Below are 24,044 nucleotides of genomic sequence, written 5' to 3'. Positions count from 1 at the left end.
CTCCCTGCCAAGGGTGAGATGAATCACCCATAAAAATTGTGAACTCCAGGCCCGAGCAAGTCAGAATTCACTAGAACCCCCAACTGAGAGATGAACAGGAAAACTTATCCCACAGAGACCCAGAGGATCTCAGGGGCAGCTAGCATACACGCGCCCTGCAAGGACGCAGAGGGGCTGAGATCCTCGCGCGGAAAACCACCGCGGGCGAAGAGGGGCTAATGATGAAGTTCTGGACACTGCAAGAAAGAAGACACTGTGAAGGAATGTCCACAAATGCACCAGACGGGATGATTAAGACAGCAGTCCAAGACACAGAGGTAACAGAATGATCTCAAGTACTGTAAGACAGGATATTTAAGACATTAAAGGAGAGGAAAGAATAGATACCAAAAGCTAAAACAGGATATTATTAGAAGGAAAAAAAGTCAGAAGGCTCTGGAAAAAAAAAAAAAAACAGTATCAAAAACATAAGTTTGGAATAGAACCAAATAAAAAATACAGTCTGTGAAATTCAAAAATGAAACCTCAGTGTATGGATGAAGCAACAGAAGAACAAAATGGTAAACGAGAAGACATCTCCTATTACGGACATTAGCGTTAGAAAACGAAGGGGGGGTCAAAGAGAAAACGTCTGAGAATATTCAAGAATAAGGATGTATTCTCAGGCTAAACAAGCAGACCAGATTCTGAGCAATGTAAATACAAGTAAATTCAATCTAGACACGTGGAAATGCATATTATTATAGAATGTGAAAAGCACAGGAAAATATTAAAAGCCACGGAGAGAAGGCAAACCATTAGATGGACAGCAGACTTCTCTTCAGCCACAAGATATGCCAGAAGACAACGAAATCATACCATCAAGGTGGTGAAGGAATACCGTGACCCCTTGGAAGAAATACAGGAAGGGTAAGAAAAAACATAAATGATGAAGGACGAAATGTGTTATATCGCACAGATTTTCGCGCATGTATTTCCATTTGTGTGTGTGTGGCGAGAACATTTAAGATCTACTTCTTAACAACTTACAAGTATACAAGTTTATGTTCCAAGTAAAGCATCATTAATGACCATCACCGTGCTGTGCATGACGTCCCCAGAACAAATTCATCTTATAACTGGAAGTTTGCACCTTTTGACCAATGTCTCCCTGTTTCCCCCCACCTCCCGGCCCCCAGCAACCACCACTCCACTGTTTCTGTGAATTTGGCTTTTCTAGATTCCACATATAAATGTATCATGACATGTACTTCTTTTCCTTTTTTAAAGATTTATTTTTAGAGAGAGAGAGAGCATGCAAATAAGTGCAGGGGCGGGGAGGGGAAGAGGGAGAGAATCTTAAGCAGACTCCCCACCGAGCCCGATGCAGGACTCGATCCCACAACTCCAAAATTACGACCTGATCTGAAACCAAGAGTCAGATGCTCAACCCACTGCACCACCCAGGTGCCCCAAGCCGTGACATGTATTTCAACAACAGCCTGACACCTCTAGTAAAAGAAAATGTGTTCGGGACCAGAGATAACATGCTGCATTAATCCTTCAGATCCTGTATCTTTTCCCAGTGAACACCACATGACTTTTCCCAGTGACACTCTTCCTGTTACGCAGAATAGCAATTAAACAATTCTTTAATCTGATGATTAAATTATATGATGTCTTTTTTTCTTATTATGGCAGCCCTGGTACTACTTACTTCAGTTCTGGCATTTCTAGCACATTCTAAGATAGGAAGGGATGAATCTAGGACTTTGATCCTTTGGCAGAAATGTCTGGAGCGAGAGGAGGGACAAACCTCCGGAAAGCCCCATGAAAAACCGGCGCTCTTTTCTCTGAGGTGTCCTGCATAGGTGGTTAAGTCACTCCCTCCTGACTCTATCTTCCCAGAACTTCCAGGGGGCTGCTGCTGTTTCCACTCGCACAGGGGAGAAAAACCCAACGGAAGGTGCCACTGGAGCTTGAGAAGAATCCTGTGACTTTCCCCTGCACACCAGCAGAAGGAAAAGAATAGGCAAGGCTCACAGACAATGTGCACCGAGCCAGGGATGAAAGGCAAACAAGTGAGGCAGACCAGCTGTGACAGGAGAGTAGGGACAGCGGGGGCCAAGCATGTGGGTCAAGCCCAGCGCTATCAGACCATTAAAACTTCAAAAGGCAAACAGAGCACACACAGGCTGGCTCAGACCCAGGAACGGCCGCCTCGCGCCACTCTCTCCACGAGCAGTGGGAAGCCCCGAGACCCGGGACACACACATGTTCCGCTGCCTGGCCGTGGGGAGAGCGATCTCAGCCTATCTCACCGAGCCACAGTGACTCCTTGATGTGGTGGCCAGCTTGGAGAAGAGAGATCTGCATAACTTCGCCTGGATGTTTCCTGCAAAACTCCCATTCTTCACTAGACTGTCTTGCGAGTCTTTCAGCACACGTGTGCTTGCGGTGAAGACCTTCACGGTCTTCAGTTGGTTCTACCTTCTAGGGCTCGGAGAAGGACTCTGGAAAAGCGGCGTGTAATAACCTTGAATATTCGAATGCTGAATTCCCAGAGCCAGTCCTTCATCCTCTCCAGGCTTCCAAGCTAGCATATCTCACAGTGAATGGAGGGTCGCTGGAAAATGACCGTGGAGACACACCCTGTCCATCTGCAGACAGGGCCCAGAGAGCAGAGGTGAAAAAGCAGCAGACAGAATCACTATTCTTGATGAACTGAAAAAAGTTTTGGTGTTTTGTTTTGTTTAAAGATTTTATTTATTTGACAGAGAGAGAGCACAAGCAGGGGGAGCAGCAGGCAGAGGGAGAAGCAGACTTCCTATTGAGCAAGGAGCCCGATGGGGGACACAATCCTAGGACCCTGGGATCAAGACCAGAGCAGAAGGCAGACACTTAACCACCCAGGTGCCCCCCAAAAAGTTTTGGTTAAGACGCTGTTGCACCTGATAAGAAGCAAAACTCCAACAAGAGAACATTTGGCACTGAGACTCGGCTAAAGTGGCCTTGGAGACAGAACTGGACTAGTAACACCAGCAGCCACCTGGGGCCAGGAGGAAGCTAGATCAGCTCATGATGACACCTAGGCCTCTTTGCAGTTAAGGAACTTAAGACTCGCTTTTGTATTTAAACCTTTTTCTTATTTATTGATTTTCCCACCACTGTGTCAGTTCCCAAGCCCTAAGGAAAGATCTAAGGGAAGAGCTGAGGGAGCCTGAAGGAGAGTGCACAGAAGATCCAGAAAGATTAAAGAGAACATCCATTACCAGCATAAACACCACCACGTCCTGACCATCCAGCCCGCCGCAGGGCTGGGAGCCGTTGAGGCTGCTGAAGATGAGCCGGGGAGCTGGGCAGCTTCAGGGGCTTAGGAACAGCTCTCTTCCTCCCTGGGGGTGGCCAAGTAACCCAAGAATCGAAACTGCCACCATAAGGTAGAAGGGCATGACGGAGAGCTGCCACGGAAAGCAGCTCAACCCTCACCAGATTTTATACAAGCAAGAAATAACCCAGATGGTCGCCGAGCCACTGAGATTTGGGGACTATCTGTTACAGCGGCATTGCCCACCACTGCCCTCAGGCAAGCACCTCGGGGGGGTGTTGGGAATGGGTATTAGCCTTCGGATTGGACTCAGGTAAAGCATCTGTGTTGTCATGGGATTCGGATGGGGAAAAGCAAGCACTGTATTACTAGGAATGCAGACTCTGAAGACGTTTGTCTTCACTCTTGCCCCAAGTTCACCCCTCACTAGTTGTGTAATCTCGGCTTGGCTGTTTATTCGAAGTGACAGTTTCCTCATCTGCAGAGTGGGGCTCACATCTGCCATAGAGACCTCAAAAGACTGTCATGAGATTTACGTGAGATAATCCATATGGTGCAAAGCATTTCGTGCGGTGCCTGACACTTGGTAAGAACCTAAGTCTTAGCTGCTTCTTGTCTAGTAACTACGCTGGGGCCTTACATCCCAAAGCCTGACTAAAGTTGAATGTGGGGATGCGAAAGAACGAGCTGGAAGTGACCACTCATTGTCATCCCACATCATCCTGACATTTCATGGGAACAATTGCAAGACTAGAAACAAACCAGCTCTGTAGAGGATGCCGTAGGGGAGTTGGAGGCCATGACCCTCCACCCCCCCACACAAATACACGATGGCAGAGTCCTATTCGCTGATCCTGCTTCCTCTTCTTCTGAGCGCAGCTAACCTAGTTTCCAGCCTCCTTGTTAGAATTCCGTTCTGTCTGATAAAATGCAGGAACAGAAGGGGCAAAAGCCACTCAGCCCTGGCCCATAAGCTCCACCTATGAGCAATCATCCAGACACAGTGACCTTAAAAATCACATGTGGCAGATGAAGAAGTACAGGGTGGACAGAGCCTGGGTCCCCGAGTCCCTGCTTGGAAGAGAGGTGTCCACTGACCAGGAGACCCATCTGGATCTAGGTCAGCAGAAAACACTTTTTTTTTTTTTAAGATTATATTTATTTGACAGAGAAAGAGCGTGTGTGCACGAGCAGGGGGAGCTGCGGAGGGAGAAAGAGAAACAGATTCCCCTCTGAGCAGGGAGCCCGATGTGAGGCTCAATCTGAGACCTTGACCTGAGCCGAAGGCAGATGCTTAACCGACTGAGCCCCCCCCCCCGGCGCCCCGGGAAATAAACTCCCACCGTGACGTACTTTGGATTTGTTTATTGTGGCAGTTAGAAATTCCTGCTCTCTGATAATCTGTCAAATATTTTCCAGTGCAAGTTGGAAAAAAAGTCATACCTTTAAAACACAGGATTTCCATTTCATTTTGTCAAGGTAAGTTATATTTACATAAACAACAAATAATTCGCTTATCCCCAAGCACCTCAGTCACGCCAAGCAAGAGGAAAGTTTCCATTGTTCTCCTGCTCCCGGCCTGAACGCCTGGGTGTTCACTTCTCGAGAGCATTGTCTTCACGTAGAAAACAGTGCTGTGACAGACAGGCAGGAAAACAAATGGGCTATGATCATTACACCTTCCTACAGCCTTGCAACAGTTCACGTCTCCACACAGAGGGGGTGGGACAGAACTGGGTCATAGTCAGTCAGTTTGAACGCCGAAGTCTGTTCCCTCACTGCCCCCAAATATGCCTTCCCTAGTCCTTTCTTTGGGCTAAGTTTTCCTGCTACTCCGTTCTCCCACCCTTAAATACCCAGCAGAAGGACGACTGGTCACTCACCCGATGCATGGATTGGTCTGGTACCTCGGCGCTGTGTAGGAGAAAGGGGAGATGTTCTTGTCTACAAAAGACCCGAACCCCAACCGGAAGTTGCTGGTGAGCTTCCTCATCTCTTCAGCGAGCTTGGTGCCCAGGTTCCGGATGTTGTCCAAGTCATCCTTCATGGACAGGGAGAGGTCCATCAGGTAGTACAGGTCCACAGGATAATCCTCCACCTGTCGAACCTGCAGCTGGAAAGTCGTCTTGTCACCTGTGCCAACGAGAGGCCGTGCACATTAGAGGTCATCCAACTTGCTGGGGGCTGAAGGCATGGATTTCACTTTCAAAGCTGGTCCCCCTCTTACTTTTCTTTAGTGACTACATGCCTCTTGGAAGAAATATTTTTACTGGATGTGGAGTAACTGAAGAGAACACAGCTCGGAGGGGGAAGTTCTAGGCTCTCCTTCCAAATACTTGGCTCAGGATTTTTAGGAAACTCTTTTAACAACTGGTCTCCTCAGTGGTGTTCTGTTTTGTCAGCAAAAAGGGCAGTTGCTGTACAATGAACCAGACAATTCCATGGACACAGATTAGGTGACAATCGCCCACCAACCACACACCGACTTCAGAGAAAGGAGAGGCCGAATTGGAGGAGACTGTAAAGGTGTGAGTGAAATAGAAAAGAGGGAATAAACTAAAGGAGGTACGGGCATGAGTGACTATGAAGTGAGGTGGGAAGAGAGAGGTACAAGGCAAGGGGATTGGGGACACACGGTTACTTAACATACCTCCAAAGGGCAAAAATACTTATGCTTCTGCCACATGTCACCTTTTTCTATGTCCCTAGCCACTTACAGACAATAGTAATTAGCTCTTGGGCATATTTGACATTTTGGGAAATCACAGACACAAATCATTATCATCAGAAATTATATGTATAAATACAGGTAGACAGATTCCAAATTTTAGCATCATCAAAATGAAGGGGGGAAAAAGAGAAAAAGAAAAAAAAATTACCAGATTTGTCTACCAGCTACGAGAAAATAATTTGGGTTCCACAATAAGAGTCAGAGACAGAGGAGAAGGAGAAATTAATTCAGAGGGAAAGAAATGAAGAGGAAAGCCAGTGCCTGGGAGGCGTGGCCTCTGCTGTGTCAGCTCCCAGGTTTACAAACAGGCCCAAGTCAGCGCAACTACCCGAGGACTCATGCCAAGACAATGATCCTAAATCATTTCCTAGGCTCTAAAAACACATCGTTTAGAGCCAACTTCAAGAACAATCATACCAGGTAATTCCATCTGCCCTTGAGCTTAGTCGTTTTTTCAGAGGCACCAAGAAGTCCCTAAACTCTCTGGGCAGAAGAGCTGTATACACATGTGAAATCTGGGCAGACACGCTGTGTGTCCAGACGTGCAACAGTGAAGTTGGCCTCTCCTACCCAGCGGGTCCACGCCCGGTCTGCCGGCACTCACCTGCCAGGGAAGCCCATCTCTCACTTCAAGCTGACAAGCAGCAAGCAGAAGCCTTCTTGAACTTGCAGGATAGGGACCCCAATCCCGTGTGCTCCCTCTCCTCCTCCCACCCCAGACAAGGCATGCTGCATTAACTAGACCACAGAGATTCAGAAGATCAAATGGTTTCAGTCCAAGTTCCAGCCCTGTCCCTTGACCAGGGGAGCGGCCTGAGGCGCGGTGTCCTCGGCTGTACAATGGAAATAGCAGCACAGCATGGACTAAGGCCATGAAGCAGTCATGTGGACAGCCGTGTTTTGTAAGCAGCAAAGGCCTGCATCAATGAAGTATAATTATTATAATTACTATTTGTTGCCTGAGTGACACCACCAGGTCTGCTTCCCTGGACTTGTCTTTGCGTGTACTGTGCTAGCTTCCTCGAGACTGACGTAGCTTGGGTTGCCTGTTGATAGGAGCCTATTTTTAAAAACCATCAGAATCTGACTCAAGCAGAGGAATGCTGGAGATTTCTTCCAGAATGGATTCTGGACGGCTGCAAAGTCTGCCTCTGGTTCCCATCAGGCAGACCGAGCAGGTCCCAGCACTGAGGCCCTCCCAGCCCTGGATGACACATCACGGTGGGGAAAGGGCAGGAGCAGGGAGAGACTGGGGGAGGGGAGTGCCTCCTTGGTCTTTGCGTGGGCAGACCACAGACCTCCCACCAATGGGCGGAGCCTGAGATCACGTCTGCTCTGTCCAATCCCACGATCTCTTCGCAGAGGCTTCTGCATTTTCTGTCATCTGTGCTTTTCCCCCAAAGTTCCCAACTACATCTTCTTTTATCCGGAATCCACCTTTGTGGACTATGAGTAATGCGCTAATGAGCACTTGAGGACCTGGAAAGTCGGGAACGGGCTTGGACTTGGGGAGGAACCTCTGGGAGGGAAGAGGGTATCAGGCTTGGAGAATGACAGCTGGGTTGGAATCCAGACCTTGTCGCCAAGAACCCAGGAGACTTCAGGCTCCCCTAAATTTGCTGCTCAGCTTCTAGATGGGAGGATGTTAATTACTGTGGGGATCAAAGGAGACAATGTACCCTAACACCACACAAATGCCTCTACAGGAGGAAAACTTCCACCTGGGGTCCCCCCAGAAGTCAGTTATTAAAGCAATTTCCTGTAGGGATAAAAAGGGAGACAGAAAATTCTGCCAGAAACTTGAGTGTGAACAGCTATAGCCTTGGGCATTAAATTTAACTCCACACTTTCCAGACATGAAGGCAGAAAGGGAACCAAGATGTGACACACAAGTCTGTGGGTCCTAAGCAGGTATCTACTGTGAGGTGAGAAAACTCTTGGCATCAAATTCTAAGAGAAACTGGTCACTGGAAAAGCACACATACCCCTCCCCATTCGGGGGCTGCAAATGTGAAACAGAAGTATTTCTCCAGGTTTTCTAAAAAGGGAAGGGTGTAAGAAAGAGTACCATTAGCGTTCAGAATGAGGGCTTACTGCTGCCTCAGCTGTACCTGATTTTAAATGCTACAAACTCCTCGGGGGGCCTTGGCAATATCGGGATGTTCTGTCAGCAGGTTTTGGAGGGACCGACATTCCTGGGGACCCATTCTTAGCGTGAGTGCTACTTGTGGGAGTTAAGCAGCGGTGCACCAGTCCCTCTACCGGCAAGGTCAGCAGACCAAGGGAGAGGCGGTCACTGCGTGCCGGGAGAAAGTCTGGGGCCCACCTTCCATCTTCGGACACACTTCCAGAACCACACACACTTAGACACACTCCGGCAGCACATCCAGCCGCAGTCCTGCACCACCTGAGACATGTCACCTCCATGTGTCCAGCAAAGAGCAGAGCCCCTCTCGCCTTCACCGTCAGTGCTCGGTCAGCACTTGCTTCTGGTGACGCCATCCCAGCCCACATGCATGTGGCATGGTACTCGGCACAGAGTTCCTACTGCTTACTCAGCTCCTGAGTGTAGGTCCTCCTACTGTGGTCAAGTATCAACCAACCACCTGAAACGTATTATGAGAGTTCTGTTTTCTCTCTGCCCTCCCTTCAACCGGAAGTGAAGAGAAAGAGGCAGGGCGCCCAGATGGCTCAGGAGGTTGGGCTCAGGTCATGATCTCAAGGTCATGAGATGGAGCCCCGCATGGAGCTCTGGGCTCAGCAGAAGAGTCTCCTTGAGGATTCTCTCTTTCTCCCTCTGCCCCTCCCCCTCTCAAATAAACAAATCATACATATATATATATATACATATATATATATATGTATATGTGTGTGTGTGTGTATATATATACATATATATATATATATATATATGTATATATATATATATATAGAAGAGAGAGTGAAGGAGCAAATTCCACCAAGAACTTCTGGTATTTTTAAGACTGATTTTTGTTCAAATGTTCAGACAAAGTAGTATTCCAATCAAAAAAGACTCTTGCCATCCCCAAATGAATATAAGTAGTTTTTGATTTCTCAGAATTACCCTTCTGTGCCAAATATTGAAAGAAGGGACACATTAAAATCAGCTTTATTACAAACAGGACCTCAGCTTAACAGGGAATTAGGGCCCAAGTGCACACCCTAGGACTATCATCTAGCTCTTCTGTTCACTGTAGCAGAAGGTAATTAGAATCCCAGGATCAAATCCAGACCTAGAACCAAAGAACTCCCTCCCTGGTCTATGGCACACAAGGCTGGTGTGCCATACTGCACCTCACTCCTCACTCCAGAATTCTGACTCTTGATGGATGGAACCAAGGAAGAAACCATGTGAAAATATGATTGGCCTCCACCAGAGTCTGCCCCAAGCATTAGGGCCTGGCATTCCTAGTTTCCTTGAAATTAACCCGGTCTTAGTTAACAAGTACCCCTAGACTGGGGGTTTATAAGCAACAGAAAGTTCTCTCTCATGGTCCTGAAGGCTCTAAGTAAGTCCAAGATCAGGGTGCAAGCATGGTTGAGTTCTGGTGAGAACCCTCTTCTGGGTTGTAGACTGCGGACTTCTTGCTGTGACCTCACATGGCAGAAGGGACAAGGGTGCTCCCTGGGGTCTTTTGAAAATTCACAGCACTAATCCCATTCATGAGAGCTCCACCCTCATGACCTAATCACCTCCCAAAGACCCTACACCTCCTGATACCATCACACTGGGGGGGTTAGGATTTCAATCTGTAAGTGCTGGGGGGAAGGTACAAACACTCTATGTCAGCCAACCTCTTGTCCATCCACCATCAAGTCTTTCTTAGACCTTTTAATACAGTATGTACTCTGTTAGTCTGCATGGCAGAAGCAATACCTAAGTCAGGTAACTGGCACCTCGGAAGTAGAACCTCAGAGGAGAGGGATAAAAAGCAGCACAGACAAGGCTGGCAGGAAACCCATCTCAAAAGCAAACCAATCCTTTAGGTTAGTTACTAGTGCTGTAGCAATGTCAATTTCCTGGTTTTAGTAATGCACTTTGGTTATGTAACATTATCAGGGAAAGCTGGGAAGGGTATTCAAGAACACTATTACTTTTGCAACTTCTTGTGAGCCTACAATTATTTCAAAATAAAACCCTTAATATGAAAAAAACAAAACTACTAGTCAATGAGCTAAAGGCTCGAGGAAAATTAATGACTTAAGTAAACCCTTTCTAACTGCCCCAGTGCTTCAAAACCACCCCGAGCCTTTCATTTACCATTTCAATAAGCTTTATTCTAAAGTTTATATCCTTTGTTAAGAATTTTTTAAGATTGTTTTCCTGACATACAGTTTCCAGGACTGGAAACAAAATGGAAAACATGATCCTGTGTTTATACAAAACCCTGCTTAAAGTTTGGCAGTTCCTCAAAAAGTTAAACATAGAATTACCATATGACCCAACAATTCTACTCCTAGTTATATCCCCAAGGTTATTGAAAACACATGTCCACACAAAAACTTGTGCATGAATGTTCACAGTAGCATGAGTCATGATTGCTCCAAAGTGAAAACAGCCCCAATATTCATCAGCAAACATGTGCCATATCCATACATACACAAAGGAATATTATTTGGCCATAAAAAGGAAGGCAGTCTTGAATACTGAAGATATTTTGCAAAGAGAAAGAAGCCAGACATACAAAGCCACATATCATATGATTTATATACAATGTTGAGAATAAGCACAACCACAGAAATAGAAAGTACGTTAGTGGTTGCCTAGGGCTAAATGTGGCGGAAGGGAAAAGATAAGGAGTGACTGTTAATGCATACAAGGTTTCTTTTTGATGTCAGGAAAATGTTCTGGAATGAGACAATGGTGATGGTTGCACAATGTTGCAAATACATTGCAAACCACTGAATTATATACTTCAAAGTGGTGACTTGGGGCACCTGGCTGGCTCAGTCAGAAGAGCATGTAACTCTTGATTTTGGGGTCAGGAGTTTGAGCCCCACATTGGGAGCAGAGATCACTAAAAAAATAAACTTTATAAAAATTAAGAAACAAAATTATTTTAAAAAAAATTTTTTTAAAGTAAAATGGTGACTTCTACGGTATGTGAATCCCATCTTAATTTTAAAAAAGAAGAGAAGAAAAGAAAGAAAACCAAAACAAAAAGTTCTGCTTAGAGGGAAATTTTTCTTTTTTTTCCCCCAGGCTTGTTCTGGAACAATAACTTTGCTTTCCTGAAATATCACTTATGTTATGCTGAGACTTGTCTTTGATTAGGCTAGTATAAGGCTGGCAAAGTGTTACATTTCACTCAACAAATATCTATCATGAGGTATGGGGGAGCAGGGCAAGGGAGGACACAAAAAAGAATTTCTAAAAATAAATAATGGAAAAACCAACCACTAGATCTGAAAGCCTTCTGCAGAGTCGGGGGTGATTACCTTGAGGTTAACTATGCATGTGGTAAACTGAACACTGCTAACTGCAACATAACATTCTCTCCTTCCCCCAAATAAATATCTGGGGTTTGTCTCTTTAAAAATATTAAAATTTTCAAGATTTTAAGAGGCTTCACTGGCTTCAGGTGTTTCTATATTTGACAAACATATTCACAAGACTCTAGACGTTTAGGAATTCCTATTTTTATCAGATCTCCTCCAAGTGTTCAGCTTTACAAACATCCTCATAGTTTGGGTGTATTTTAACTGGGGAGTGAACATCTCCATCACCTTGACCTCCCAGAAATGGGCTCTCCATCACCACACATTCCACGCAAACAGAGAGCTCACACACAGCACCCATATCATGATTTTGTATAAAAACAGGATCATGCTTTCCATTTTATTTCCAATACCAGAAACCATATCATAATGCTTAGTAGGAGATAGGACTATACCATGACTTATAAAATTAGCAACTTCAACTAATCCCAGCACTAATCCCTGGCAATCCAGCAGTTTGTGCCTCTCTGTCCAACAGAGCCACTTACACCCTTTTTTTGTTTCTTATTTTCAAGACAATTCAATAGGCAAAATAAAACATTTCTCATATACATGATGACTCAGAGCTCTTTCTAACAACAACCACAAGCAAATCAAAATAAGACTGATTTTCTTCTTCCTTAATTGAACACACAAGGGTTTTATGCATAAATCAGTATTTGCATACATGTAACGCCAAGAGAACTTTGCCCGAGGAGGCTGCCTTCACTCAAATCACGTCCTTAACTCCTCGTTGGGGGCTGTTTAAAAAGCCAGTTGGTAAATCGAATCAAACAACAGTCTCTCTGTCTCACAGTCACACCTTCATTCTGATTTTAAGCAGAATTAACACTGTGGCATCTCTGACTTTGTGTCACCTCCAGCTCTTTCCTACACGAGATCCACCCTAAAGAACAGGATTTGCCACCATGAACGAATATGTTTGCTAGAAAACCAGTGGCTCTGAGAGCAATTCTAAATGAGGAGTTCCCAAAAGAGAAGTTAAAACCCCCCCCTGATGATGACTGAAACTATAAACTTGGTTGGCGGTATGAATTTTGGTCTTTGTTAATTATTAAGTAAAGACAGTGCATGATTATACATTAGAAGTGTATGAAAATTATGAACATGTGAATAGAGACAGGGTCTGGCAAAAATGAAAAACAACATCGCATGAAAGTGGATGCTTTCTCAATAATTTCCTTTAAGTGACTGTTATGCTGTAATTAAATATAAAAGAAGATACATCATTCACTTAATTGATAGCTACTCTTATCCCACACAATGTTCCAGTATCTTAATCGTCTGCCACAACTCCCACATCCCCTTCTAGGTCACAGCCCCTGACCCTGGGCCTGTCTCCACAGACGGAGATGAGTTATCTGAACCCAGAGGACATGAGCAAGTAGCTGTGCACATAGAGGCTCAGCTGACTCCTCTCTACCGGTCACACAGCTTTGCAAGGGCTCCCTTCCTTCTCTCTCTCAGCGTGGTAGCTCTCCAAACAGAAAGGCTAAGTGTCACTCACAGTGGTGACGTGTAAAAATAGCAAACCCCCGCGCTAATCCCTGCCGACCTCGGAGCTTGTGTCTCTCTATCTAGCAGGGCCGAATACCCCTCCTTCTGTTTTTTATTTCCGAGACAATTCAATAGGCAGAATAAAACATTTTTAAATATATGATGACAGCCCCAGCAAGCATTACTAAGTGCTTACGATGGCAGCGCTGGGCTAAACCAACTCTGAGACACTGAGCGTCGCTCTCCAAGCCTAGACCTCGCAGTCTCCAGAATCTGCATCTTTGGCCACTACTCTTCGAAAATAATGGTAATTTTAACTTTTTAAAGTGTACATACACGAAGTCTCATTTAAGCTTCTGAACGTGGCTGTGAGGAGTGCAGGTGACAAAGACCTTGAGATGATGCTAAGCGGTGGGGTAACCAGCCCAGGCCCTCCAAGCTAGGGACTGAGCCAGCGCTAGAACCCATGATGGCCAGCCACATCCACGATCTTGCCACTGGCTCCAGCAGCCCTGAAGTCTAAATAAACTGTCTGGAAGTAGTTACTGCCAATGGTTTCTTAGGCAATGTGATAGAAGAAAAGGCTAAATATCAAAGGAATTTAGAAATAAGCTACCTGCTCTCAAACTGTGATGCTTTCTAATTGAAACACATACATATCCCCTTTTTGACATCACAACAATTCTAATAGGTAGAATATTATATTTTAAAAGTGGTAAACTAGAAAAAGCCAGGAGTTCCGCAGTCGCAGAGACCTGGGGTGGAATCAGAGTCACCATTTCTAACTGGCAGACCCTGAGCAGGTCGCTCCTCATGTGTAAAATGGTCTTAGCTACCTCAGGGTGGGCCAGGTATTTAGCACATAGTAGGTACACAAAATCTGTTAGTTTCCTCATATCACAATCAACTCTAGGGCTTGCAGGGACTCTAGGGTCATAAAATAACTACTCTAAAAGTTTGTCCCTTCCGAATGCCATGGACTGAAATGGAATTTGCTGATAAGGAAAAACACATTTTCGTGGAAGCAGCACTTTCCTGAGAAACTTGCGTTAACTAGGGAGTTAACCTAGCAGTGTCCTCCCATAAAATGCAATCACATTATTCATAATAGCCAAAAAGTGGCAGCAACTCAAGTGTCCACTGATGGATGGATGGACTGACAAAATGCAGTACACACACACAATGGAGTTTTATTTAGCCTCAAAAAGGAAGCAAATTCTGACACACGCGGCAACATGGATGAACCTTGTGGACATGTTCTAAGTAAAAGAAGCCTGACACAAAAGTATAAGTACTGTACGAGTCCCTTACATGGGGCACCTCAAGTAGTCAAACTCATCAAGACAGAAAGTAGAACGGCGGCTGCCAGGAGCGACGGTGGGGGTAGAATCAAGAACTAGGGTCTAGGGACACCTGGCGGCTCAGTCCTTTAAGCCTAGCCTCTGGATCTCAGGGTCACGCAGCTCCTGCCCAGCAGGGAGTCTGCTTCTCTCCCTCTCCCTCTGCCCCTCCCCCTGCTCCAGAGAGCACATGCGCGTGCGCGCGCGTGCTCTCTCTCTCTCTCTCTCTCTCTCAAATAAACCAACAAATCTTTAAAAAAAAAAAAAAAGGAATGAGTGTTTAGTGGGCACAGAGTTTCAGGTTGGGATAATGAAAAAGTTTTGGAGATGGTTGGTGGCAATAGTTAGACATGGTGAATGTATTTAATAACATTGTATATAACTTAAAATGGTTAAAATGCTAAATTTTATGTTACGTATATTTTACCTCGATTAAACAAATAGCAAAGATACCTATCTGTGCACAGGGGCCTTGTACTCTGCTTCCTGGGGCCTGGGCCACGCCTTGTCCCTTCCCTCTGCTGCCTCTGCTTGCCTGGGCTCACCTTCCCATGATTAACCCGTCCCCTCCCCAGGGCACTCACCTGGCCGCAGGGTCAGGGCGATCTTCTGTGGCGTCATCTGAATGACGTCGGAGCCGGCAGGACTGGAGCCCTTGCTGCTGAGAGGCAGGCTCCGCAGGACCTGGGTGCTGCTGGCCGGGCTCTCAAACTCGCCCCCACAGCCGTTTCTGGCCAGGTTTGCCTTCAAGTCACACCGGGAGGTGAGGGAGCGCAGGCTGCCAAAGTCCTAGGTGCAGCAACAAAGGAAGAGGGCAGAGAGCTGTCAGGTTGTCTTTCCAGAGCACCTCGGGGTGTGGACCCATGAGCATCTGGTGCAAGCACCTGAAACGCTCCGCACTCCATTTCCGTTGTCTGAAAGTGGTGAAAATGACAACACGCACCCCAAATGCCCCACTAAGGATGATGAGGGTTAATTAAGGTGCTGGATACGAAAACGCTTTCTAAACTGTAAATGCAAAATAAAAATATTTGGTTTCGTTGTTACTTTAATGATCAAAATTCTCCTTAAAAAAAGGCGGGGGGGGGGTGCCTGTCTACACAATTAGTTGGAAGAAAGTAACTGAAATGGTCAGCTGCACAACTAAAAATGTTTTAAAGATACTATATAAGTAGACAAGTAGTCATCATTCAGTCAATCAAGAGTTAACTTGCAGGCACTACACGTTACACAAGCATTCTGTAAGGCAACAGGGCAATAAACATTGTATCCTTTGACCCAGTGGTCCAGTCCCAGGAATTTATCACAAGAACTCAAAGGAAAGAAAAGAGAAACTCTGTAAGATACATACTGCAGTGTTATTTAGAATAGCATGATCTTATAAACTTGTAAACCTAAATCCCTCAACCATAAGAAAAACATGGTATATCACCTCCATAGATGATATAGTCATTCAAAATGAAGACTGAAAAGAAAGTTCAAAACCTACTAAGAAAAAAAAAACAGAAAATAAAACTGTATCTGCATTCAAAACAAAAAATTTAAAAATAAAGATAGTCGAGGCATTAGTGTAAAGGGACTAAAATTACATTTTCCCCTTATTATCTTTACTATTGTTTGAACTATAAAGCCACATTGATAAGAAAAATCTTTCTTAAGCTGGATTTAGGAGAAGGCTAGGTATCAGGATGACCCAACCTTATCTGGGGCACCAGGAATTTAGGCCATTCACTTTAAAATGAAATAATATACTCTATTATAAAATATGGTACTTCATAAGAATTGATTGTTTTCCAGTAAGGGAATTTTTAACAGCAAAGCAAATTCAGGGTGCTCTCTGAACACGCTCTCACTGATGGATGTAGAAAATTAGATCGCCTCCACCGGCTGGCTGGATGCCAGTGCTGGCCCAGACCACCCTCCTGATGGCTGGGGGAGCTACGATGCTAATCTCTCCCTCTCCCCTCTGTAACATTTTGCCAGAAAGCCTCAGCTGAGTCAAGTGTCCTCCCCGCTGTGTTAGGAGCCAGACTGCTGGCAGAAGCACAGGGACTCGGAGGACTCGCCCTTCGCAGTGGGCTAGGATGCCCCAGGGCTAGCCAATGCCCGTTCGAGCCTTCCCAAGATTCAACACCAGGAAGTGTCAAGAAGAATTTGCAGTGTTTTTATATAAGTGAAACCAGATGTATTGTTCTGGGCCTCTGTGATTTTTGTTGTTGTTGTTGTTTGTTTATTTTATAATTGAACTTTGTGTGTGTGTGTGTGTGTGTGTGTGTGTGTGTGTGTGTACATTGAGCCCCTGGAGATCTTGCCTGTCAGACTCAGGGAGGGTACCGTTAAGTCTGAGTGGCTCCAGACATTTGTGGAGCAGGTGAGAAAATAATTGTTCTGGCTTAAAATGATTATCCTTGAAATTATACAAGATTTCAAAGCTAGGCTTTCCAAACTGGGTTCCAAATGGCCAAGCTTGGCTCTGATACAGAAATTCGAATACAGCAGTCAACAAGCACAGAGATGGGGGAAAGGAGAGGTACCCTCCCGAGGGCCCTGCAGTAGCAGTCTGCTGTCCTGAGCCATCCGCAGCAAGGTCTAACTGGCTGTTCAGAGCTGGAAGGGCTCAGGGGCTTATCTGCTCAGAGCCTCCTCGGTGAAAATTTCTGAACTTCTTGCTGGAATCTGGCATTCTGGGCCTTGCTGCCAGCTCCTCCAATTCTTACGAGCTGGTTGTACGTGGCCCAGTTCTGTCAAGATACGCCGTCTTTTTTTTTTTTTTTTTTTTAAGATTTTATTTATTTATTTGACAGAGAGAGAGACAGCCAGCGAGAGAGGGAACACAGGCAGGGGGAGCGGGAGAGGAAGAAGCAGGCTCCCGGCAGAGGAGCCTGATGTGGGGCTCGATCCCAGGACTCCGGGATCACGCCCTGAGCCAAAGGCAGACGCTTAACGACTGAGCCACCCAGGCGCCCCTCAAGGTACTCTGTCTTGAGCAGTCCAGGGCAAAACTCTGCCACCAGGTTGGCAATGAAAGCATCCTCAGTCTCCCCAGAGTGATGGGAACCCCTGACATTCCTCCCATTGGTCTGGAGCAGTCTGCATTCTGGAATAGACTAGGTTACAGTGCCAACCTGCTTCACTCTAAGCAGGAGGGAGTTGCATGATTCCTAATCCATAGCCTTGGCAATTCATTTCAGCTTGGTCATCGAGATCATGCCCTCCTGCCCGGACACCTACACTAGCAGTGAACTTCACCCAAGCTTCCCAGTCATCCTGCTCAAAGGGGATTTTGACAGATGCTACCAGTCCTTGATGGAGAACTTGTGCAGGGCCACCTGCTGGCCGGGAAGAAGTACCTGCTAAGATCACCAGGAGACTTAAGGTCCAGGTCATTCTTCCCAGACCTGAAGAACTCAGAGATAGCCACACCCAAGCCAATGACAACTGTATCTGTGTGTCTGGCTTTCCCAACTGAGGCTAGAGGCTCTGAGGCTTCTTTAATCTCCAGGATATTAGGAGCAAGGCTCTCTTCATTCCCCTCACTGGTAGCGGCTTATTTCTCCTTAATAATATTCTCCGAGGTTGTGGTAAACCTCCACTCCAATGCACACAGCTTCCCGGAAGTTTGCTGCACAGGCGAGGGAGGGCCATCAACCTTCATACTGTCACCGGGTTGCCTGTGAGAACTACCAACGACCACGTTAAAACTGCAACTCGTGGGGCTCCTGGCTGGCTGAGTCAGTAGAGCACTGGACTTGATCCAGGGTGGTGAGTTCAAGCCCCATGTGGGCCATAGAGACTACTGTAAAACAAACCAACAAACTGCAACTCACACGGTGACTTCAGAAGTGCCAATTAAGTTGGCAATGGGACAACACAGGGAGCCCCCTTCTGAGCTGCTCCAGCTGCACACACAGCAAGGGACACCCTACTGTGGCACCTGTACCAAATTTATATTTAGTCTCAGCGCCATCCATCTCTGTCATCAGTTTGTCAACCTCCTCCTATTTCACAAACGTCAGCGTCCTGTTACCTGGGGCAGGCCCAGTGGTTTCACTGATGTGTTCAACAGCCTTTGAGACATCTTTACATATATACTGAATCCTGTCAGTGTCCAGGGGCTCTGAGGCCTCAAAGACACCCCTTGAGGCACTTCTGGGCTTGGCAGGTGTGAAGCACTTTTTGAGAGTAAGGCAGCTGCCTCAGCGGTGGGATTCCCACGTAGCTGAAGGTCCACCTGGCACAGAGTCTGAAAAGAGCCACAATGAATTTCTTGCTGCCCAAGAATAGGACAGACAGTGCTGCAGGCCCAGCTGGGAGTGCTGACCCCACAAGCCCAAGTGCTTCTCCTCCGCTCCTGAGCTATTCTCTAGATCGTCCTTCAGATGCCAGACACCTGACGCCTGGCCCCTCATCCAGGTGCCAGAAGACAGCAAGTTCCAAGGGGAAGGGACTCTGGATGCATCACCTGGGGCCACCCCCTGCTCTCTATGGGTGAGAAATCAGAGGCCCACAGGCCAAAGTTCATGCCTAAGTGCATCCAAGAAACCCAAGTTCACCCGGCTTCAGCTGCCTGGACCCCTGCGCTCTTTGCATGGCCTCCGTTCCATCTCAGCAATGGCCACGGCTGAATTCTGCAGCAGGAAACTAACCCCGGGTCCACAGATTCCATCCCTCTGAATTTAGTATTTCTTTGCTGCCCCCAAGGCAGAGCTCTTCCTGCCACCTATCAAACCTGCAGGATAAATATTCTCTTTTATGCAGAAAAACAGGTATGGAAGGAGACGGGGACCTCATCTCAACATGGAAACATGGAAAGTAGTTTCAGGAAGGGCCGCTAATGGGGCAGAGCGCAACCACGTGCGGGCGCCCCGAAGCTCGGAGCGGGAAGGAGTGTCAGCTCATGGAGGAAGCATGTGACCGTGGTCTCCGGAAATGCATCCACCAACCCTCCCGGGCCGCATAAAAGGAAACAGCATTACAGGCAAACTTCCAAGAGAAGCAACAGAATGGGAACAGGAACTTGGAACATCTTTTATGGCTTTCAGTCACTCTGTGGTAATATGAAAAAGACAAGGGAAGTGTTCCAAATGTAGATCCCTTCTAATTTGTTACAACATTGGCCTTCGCAAGTTGTGACTTGCTCCCCTTTCCTCCCTCCGCCACCTGTGACGTGGAGGATAGGATGAGCGCGGCTGTTGGTTGTAACATTGTCACACCCAGCTCCCTGGACATTTTCTGCGAGCAGCGAAAGCCAGCGCTCGCAGCCCGGCCAGCGTGGCGGGGTTCGTTCACGTCTGTCTGAGTGGGCCACACCGTCGTGACGGCATCCGCGCGGCACCCTGCCTCTACTCTTGCTAAAGGTTTAAACTCTAAAAAGATGCGGGTGTTGGTTTTGGGGGAAGGACGGATTCGTGTTTGTTTCTGAAACAGCAAGGGTCGGAGAAGAGGAACCCCAGCAAGAAAGGAGGCAAACAGCCCCAATTTCTGCGATGAAGACGGAAGAAACAAACGGGTGAACAGGCAGAGCGCCTGGCAGAGAGGTGGGCACGGGCGGGGAGCTGACTGTGCTCCGAGGCGGGCCTCTCCCCGGGGGCAGGGCAGGAGCAGGGGAGAAGGTAAGCCTGCAAACCGGAATCTGCAATCTGCGAGGGAGCACCACGCTCCCCTCCGCCTGGGGACGGAGAAATCCCTCTGTCGGCGTTCAGGCGGCTCGTTCAAGTCACTGAACACATATTTAAGAAGCATCGACAATAGGCCACGATTAGTCCTTTCATGACCAGAAAGAGATTTTCTCTCAAAGCATCTGTATTTTATTGTGAGCTGGAGTGAATGCTCATTTTTTTTCTTCATTTCCTTCCAGCTCAAAGGAGAATGCAGGCAATGTCTCCTCGATGCCCTGGCCACCATAATTTCCCCCGGAAGTCCACTCGGCACATTACAGGATGCTATTGTGGTCTTGTCTAAGCTGTAAAACAGGATGCTAGTGTGGTTTCGTCTTGGCTGTCCCGGCTATTTTGCTTTCTTGCTGGGGACCTTGGCCCTGACTACCTAAGTGTCCAATTAACCTCTAACACCGTCTTGCTTCCCTGCCTCTAAACAGTCTCCTTCTTCCTGCCTCCAGCCCTACTGATCATTCACACTTTCATTTCTGCATCTCCATGTCTACCTCCAAGGCAAAAGACCCTTCACCCCAGCCCACACTTCCCCAGTCTTCTTCCATTCCAACCCCATTTCCATCCATACGCCACAGGCCAGTGACCTTGCCTCCCTGGTCCTTCTCCCTCTGGTTTCTCAGCAGCCTGTTCTGGCTGTGGCCGCAGCACCTCAAGGTGTCTCACCATCTTGCCCGACAGCCTCCCCCTTCCCCAGCCCCGTGTGCAATGTCCTAGCCTGTCTTTGTCTCCTTTTCTGCTCCCACCAACTCTGCTTTCTATCCTCACATGGAGTCTGGGCCCTTCAGCCTTGCCCACTTCTCCCAAACCACCGTCCTCTTGCAAGCCACACTGGCCTCCCTGCTTCCAGCACAAACCCTATGCTTCCTGCCTTCCTGGGCACACAGCTACATCCGGTCTCCTGGTTCTCCTCGCATGTAGGAATAGTGCCGTGACTGGGTGGTCAGCAAGAAAGTGTGAGTGGGAACGAGGCGGGCTGCCCCGGGCCTTGCCAGGTAGCACACACCGCTCTGCCCTGCAAATTCCTCTCACAGCTAGCTGGGCTGTGAAGCTTAGATCAGGGGCAGATGTCCACTTGGAAAAAAATGACAGACAAAATGGATAATATGCTGCCGGAATTTGTTGTGTGTTTTATCCTGTGCGGTACAAACAGCACCAAAAGTGCTCATGCTGGTTGAGAAGCAGGGGTCAAGGGGGTGTCACAAAGAATAAATTAGGGACAGGGGCTGAGGTGTACAGCAGGAACAAGTAAGGGCAGGAAAAGACAGGCAGCCTCCCACACTCCAGGTCTCAGAGTACCAGAGAGTCTGGCAACTCTAAAATCTTTTTATTTTTCTTAATTTTTTTAAAAGATTTATTTATTTACTAGAGAGAGAGAGCAAGCAAGCACAGGGTGAGGGGTGGAGGGAGAGGGAGAGACAAACCCAAGCAGGCTCTGTGCTGAGTGCGCAGCCCAACGCGAGGCTCAATCCCAGGACCCTGAGATCAGGACCCAAAATGAAATCAAGAGTCGGATGCTCGGGGCACCTGGGTGGCTCAGTAGGTTAAGCAGCTGCCTTCATCTCAGGTCATGATCTCAGGGTCCTGGGATCAAGCCCCACATTGGGCTCCCTGCTCAGCGGGCAGTCTGCTTCTCCCTCTTTCTCTGCTGCTCCCCCTGCTTCTGCTCTCACTCGTGCTTTCTCTCTCAAATACATAAATAAAATCTTTAAAAAAAAAAAAAAGAGTTGGATGCTCAACCAACTGTGCCACCCAGGTGCCCCCAAAATAAAACCTTTAAAAAAGAAAAAAAAAGGCCATGCAGCAGAGCAGCAGAAGGGAGTAGAGAACCAGCAAGAAGTGCTGAGTGGGAGCCGGACACGGGCAGACTCAGATTCAATACCTGTGTGAGAACACAGGAACGGGAGGGCAGACTGGGAAGAGGAGGTGGAATGAGGTTACAAGGAATGTGAAATGCAGAGTAAGGCTCCCCACCTCACCTCAAGTAAAATAAGCAAGCATGGTAAGACCAAGAGCAGGGGAGTCCCGATGGAAAACGTTCTGCGATTACTCTGTGCTGGTGTGCGGCAACGACAGGTGGGCGGATCGGAATCCACACGAACACACTGGTTAGGAACCTGGCCCTCCCTCACTGTCCACGAGGCACCAGCCCTCAATGTACCTGCACATCATATGCTCTTGGCAACCTTCCTCCTAGGACATATGGTGAGGAAGGCACTCGGCCACATTCACCATCTGGCTAGAGGGCAGAGGCCGATCAGAAACCATGCCTGAACTGTCCAAACGCAGCTCCCCGAAAGACACTCAGGCCCCGGAGGCAGCTTGCCCCAGGGAAATGGACAGCTGCATTCCCTCGCAGACATCACAGGAAGTTCTGCAGCCAAGACTGAGGCTCATCGAAGCCCAGAGAACCCAGCAGACTAGAGAGGGAACCCACGTGTGGGCTGGGACGATGCAAAGCTCCTGGAGATCATCATGTCATTCACTATCAATATTAGCACATCAGACTCGGGGAAGTACTAGCACAAGAAAGGAAGAAACTTCAAGTAGACGACTGACCCTGGCCTGCAGATCCCACTGCTTCCATTTACTAGAAGATACCATGGATGACAGCAGCGGTGTGCTGGATGACACTCATTCTGCCCATTAGCATCCCATCCAAAAGCCTTCTCATGCACTCGTCTCATCTTATACTCCCAAGAATGCTGGATGGGGGCCATCGTCACTATCATTTGACACATCAAGAAACTGGGAGTAAAGCATGGCAAAACTGAGATTTAAACTTTGCTTTTCTCGGGGCGCCTGGGTGGCTCAGTCGGTTAAGCATCTGACTTCAGCTCAGGTCGTGATTTCAGGGTCCTGGGATCGAGCCCCATGTCAGGTTCCCTGCTCAGTGGGAATTCTGCTTGTCCTTCTCCCTCTGCTCCTCTCTCTTGCATACTCTATCTCTAAAATAAATAAATAAAACTTAAAAAAAACAAAAAAAACTTAACAGTGTAGTCACACAAGGAGGGTTTGTGCCTTGCGGTTCTAACAACAATTTCAAAAAGTGACCCAGAAGATGGCGGAGGAGTAGGGGACCACTTTTTCAGCTGGTCCCCTGAGTCGAGTTGGATAGGTACCAGACCAGCCTAAACAACCACGGAACCAGCCTGAGACGCAGGAAGATACATCTGGATCTCTACAAATGAACATCTCCAGCGCTGAGTATTGAGGTACAAAGCGGGGAGCCGTGAAACCGCCCACAGATATCAGAAGATAAACGGAAGGGGGAGGGAGCCGCCGCGTTCGGGCGCTGGGAAGCGGTAGCCACCTGCACGGGGGAGCAGACAGACTCGCGGACTGACACCCGCGAGAAAAGAGACTGTGACCGTGAGCCGGGGAACGCACGCGACCAGACTGAAACGGAGCTCCAGTGCGCTCACGGGATCCAGACTGAGACCCGGAGATCCGGGAGCGCGCGGGGGCGGCTGGCGGTGTTAGAAACACAAAGGACAGAGACGCGCCGGCCCTGGAAGTGAGGGCTGGGACGCCGGGTGTGGGGCGCACATCCCGGGACGCTGCAGGGCTGAGCAGCACCAACAGTAACAGAGTTAAAGTGGCCAGAACATCAGTGGAGAACGGTCTGCGATCCCTCTGTTCTGAGACAGAGGCTGAGATTCGGCCACTGCTGCTCTGACTCTCAGAAGAGGCACAGCAAACCGCCAGGGAAAGCCGCCAGAGAACAAAAGCCTGGAAACATCGGCTCACAGTGTGCCCATCCCCATCCCCCCTCGCAGGGAACACGGAGACTCTACCCAAACAGGGTTGCCTGAGTATCGGCGCAGCAGGCCCCTTCCCCAGAACACAGAAGGCAGGCTGAAAAATCAAGAAGCCCACATCCCCAAGGTCCCTATAAAACAAGGGCGCACGGCCTGGGTCCCAGTCAATAATTTGGGCTCTGGAAAACCCCGCACTCTCTCCTCATCAGAATGACGAGA

At 47.7% G+C, this 24,044-nt stretch overlaps 1 protein-coding gene across 2 annotated transcripts in view; it reads right to left on the bottom strand.

The window, feature by feature from the left end:
- ITGB5 (integrin subunit beta 5) overlaps window positions 1–24,044 on the bottom strand; it is a 118,830-nt gene that overhangs the window by 77,606 nt on the left and 17,180 nt on the right. For both annotated transcript variants that reach the window (XM_045812743.2, XM_045812741.2), the window contains exons 3-4: window positions 14,980–15,184; window positions 5,191–5,440 (exon numbers count right to left, since the gene is read on the bottom strand). In XM_045812743.2, the coding sequence (XP_045668699.2) occupies window positions 5,191–5,440; window positions 14,980–15,184 (455 nt within the window). The remainder of the gene's footprint in view (window positions 1–5,190; window positions 5,441–14,979; window positions 15,185–24,044) is intronic.

This window comes from Ursus americanus, chromosome 4 (genome assembly GCF_024610735.1).
Source record: "Ursus americanus isolate L20-20 chromosome 4, mUrsAme1.1.p, whole genome shotgun sequence".
Taxonomy (NCBI): domain Eukaryota; kingdom Metazoa; phylum Chordata; class Mammalia; order Carnivora; family Ursidae; genus Ursus; species Ursus americanus.
Note: the sequence above shows the minus strand (reverse complement) of the source record. Positions and strands in the feature narration are given on the sequence as shown.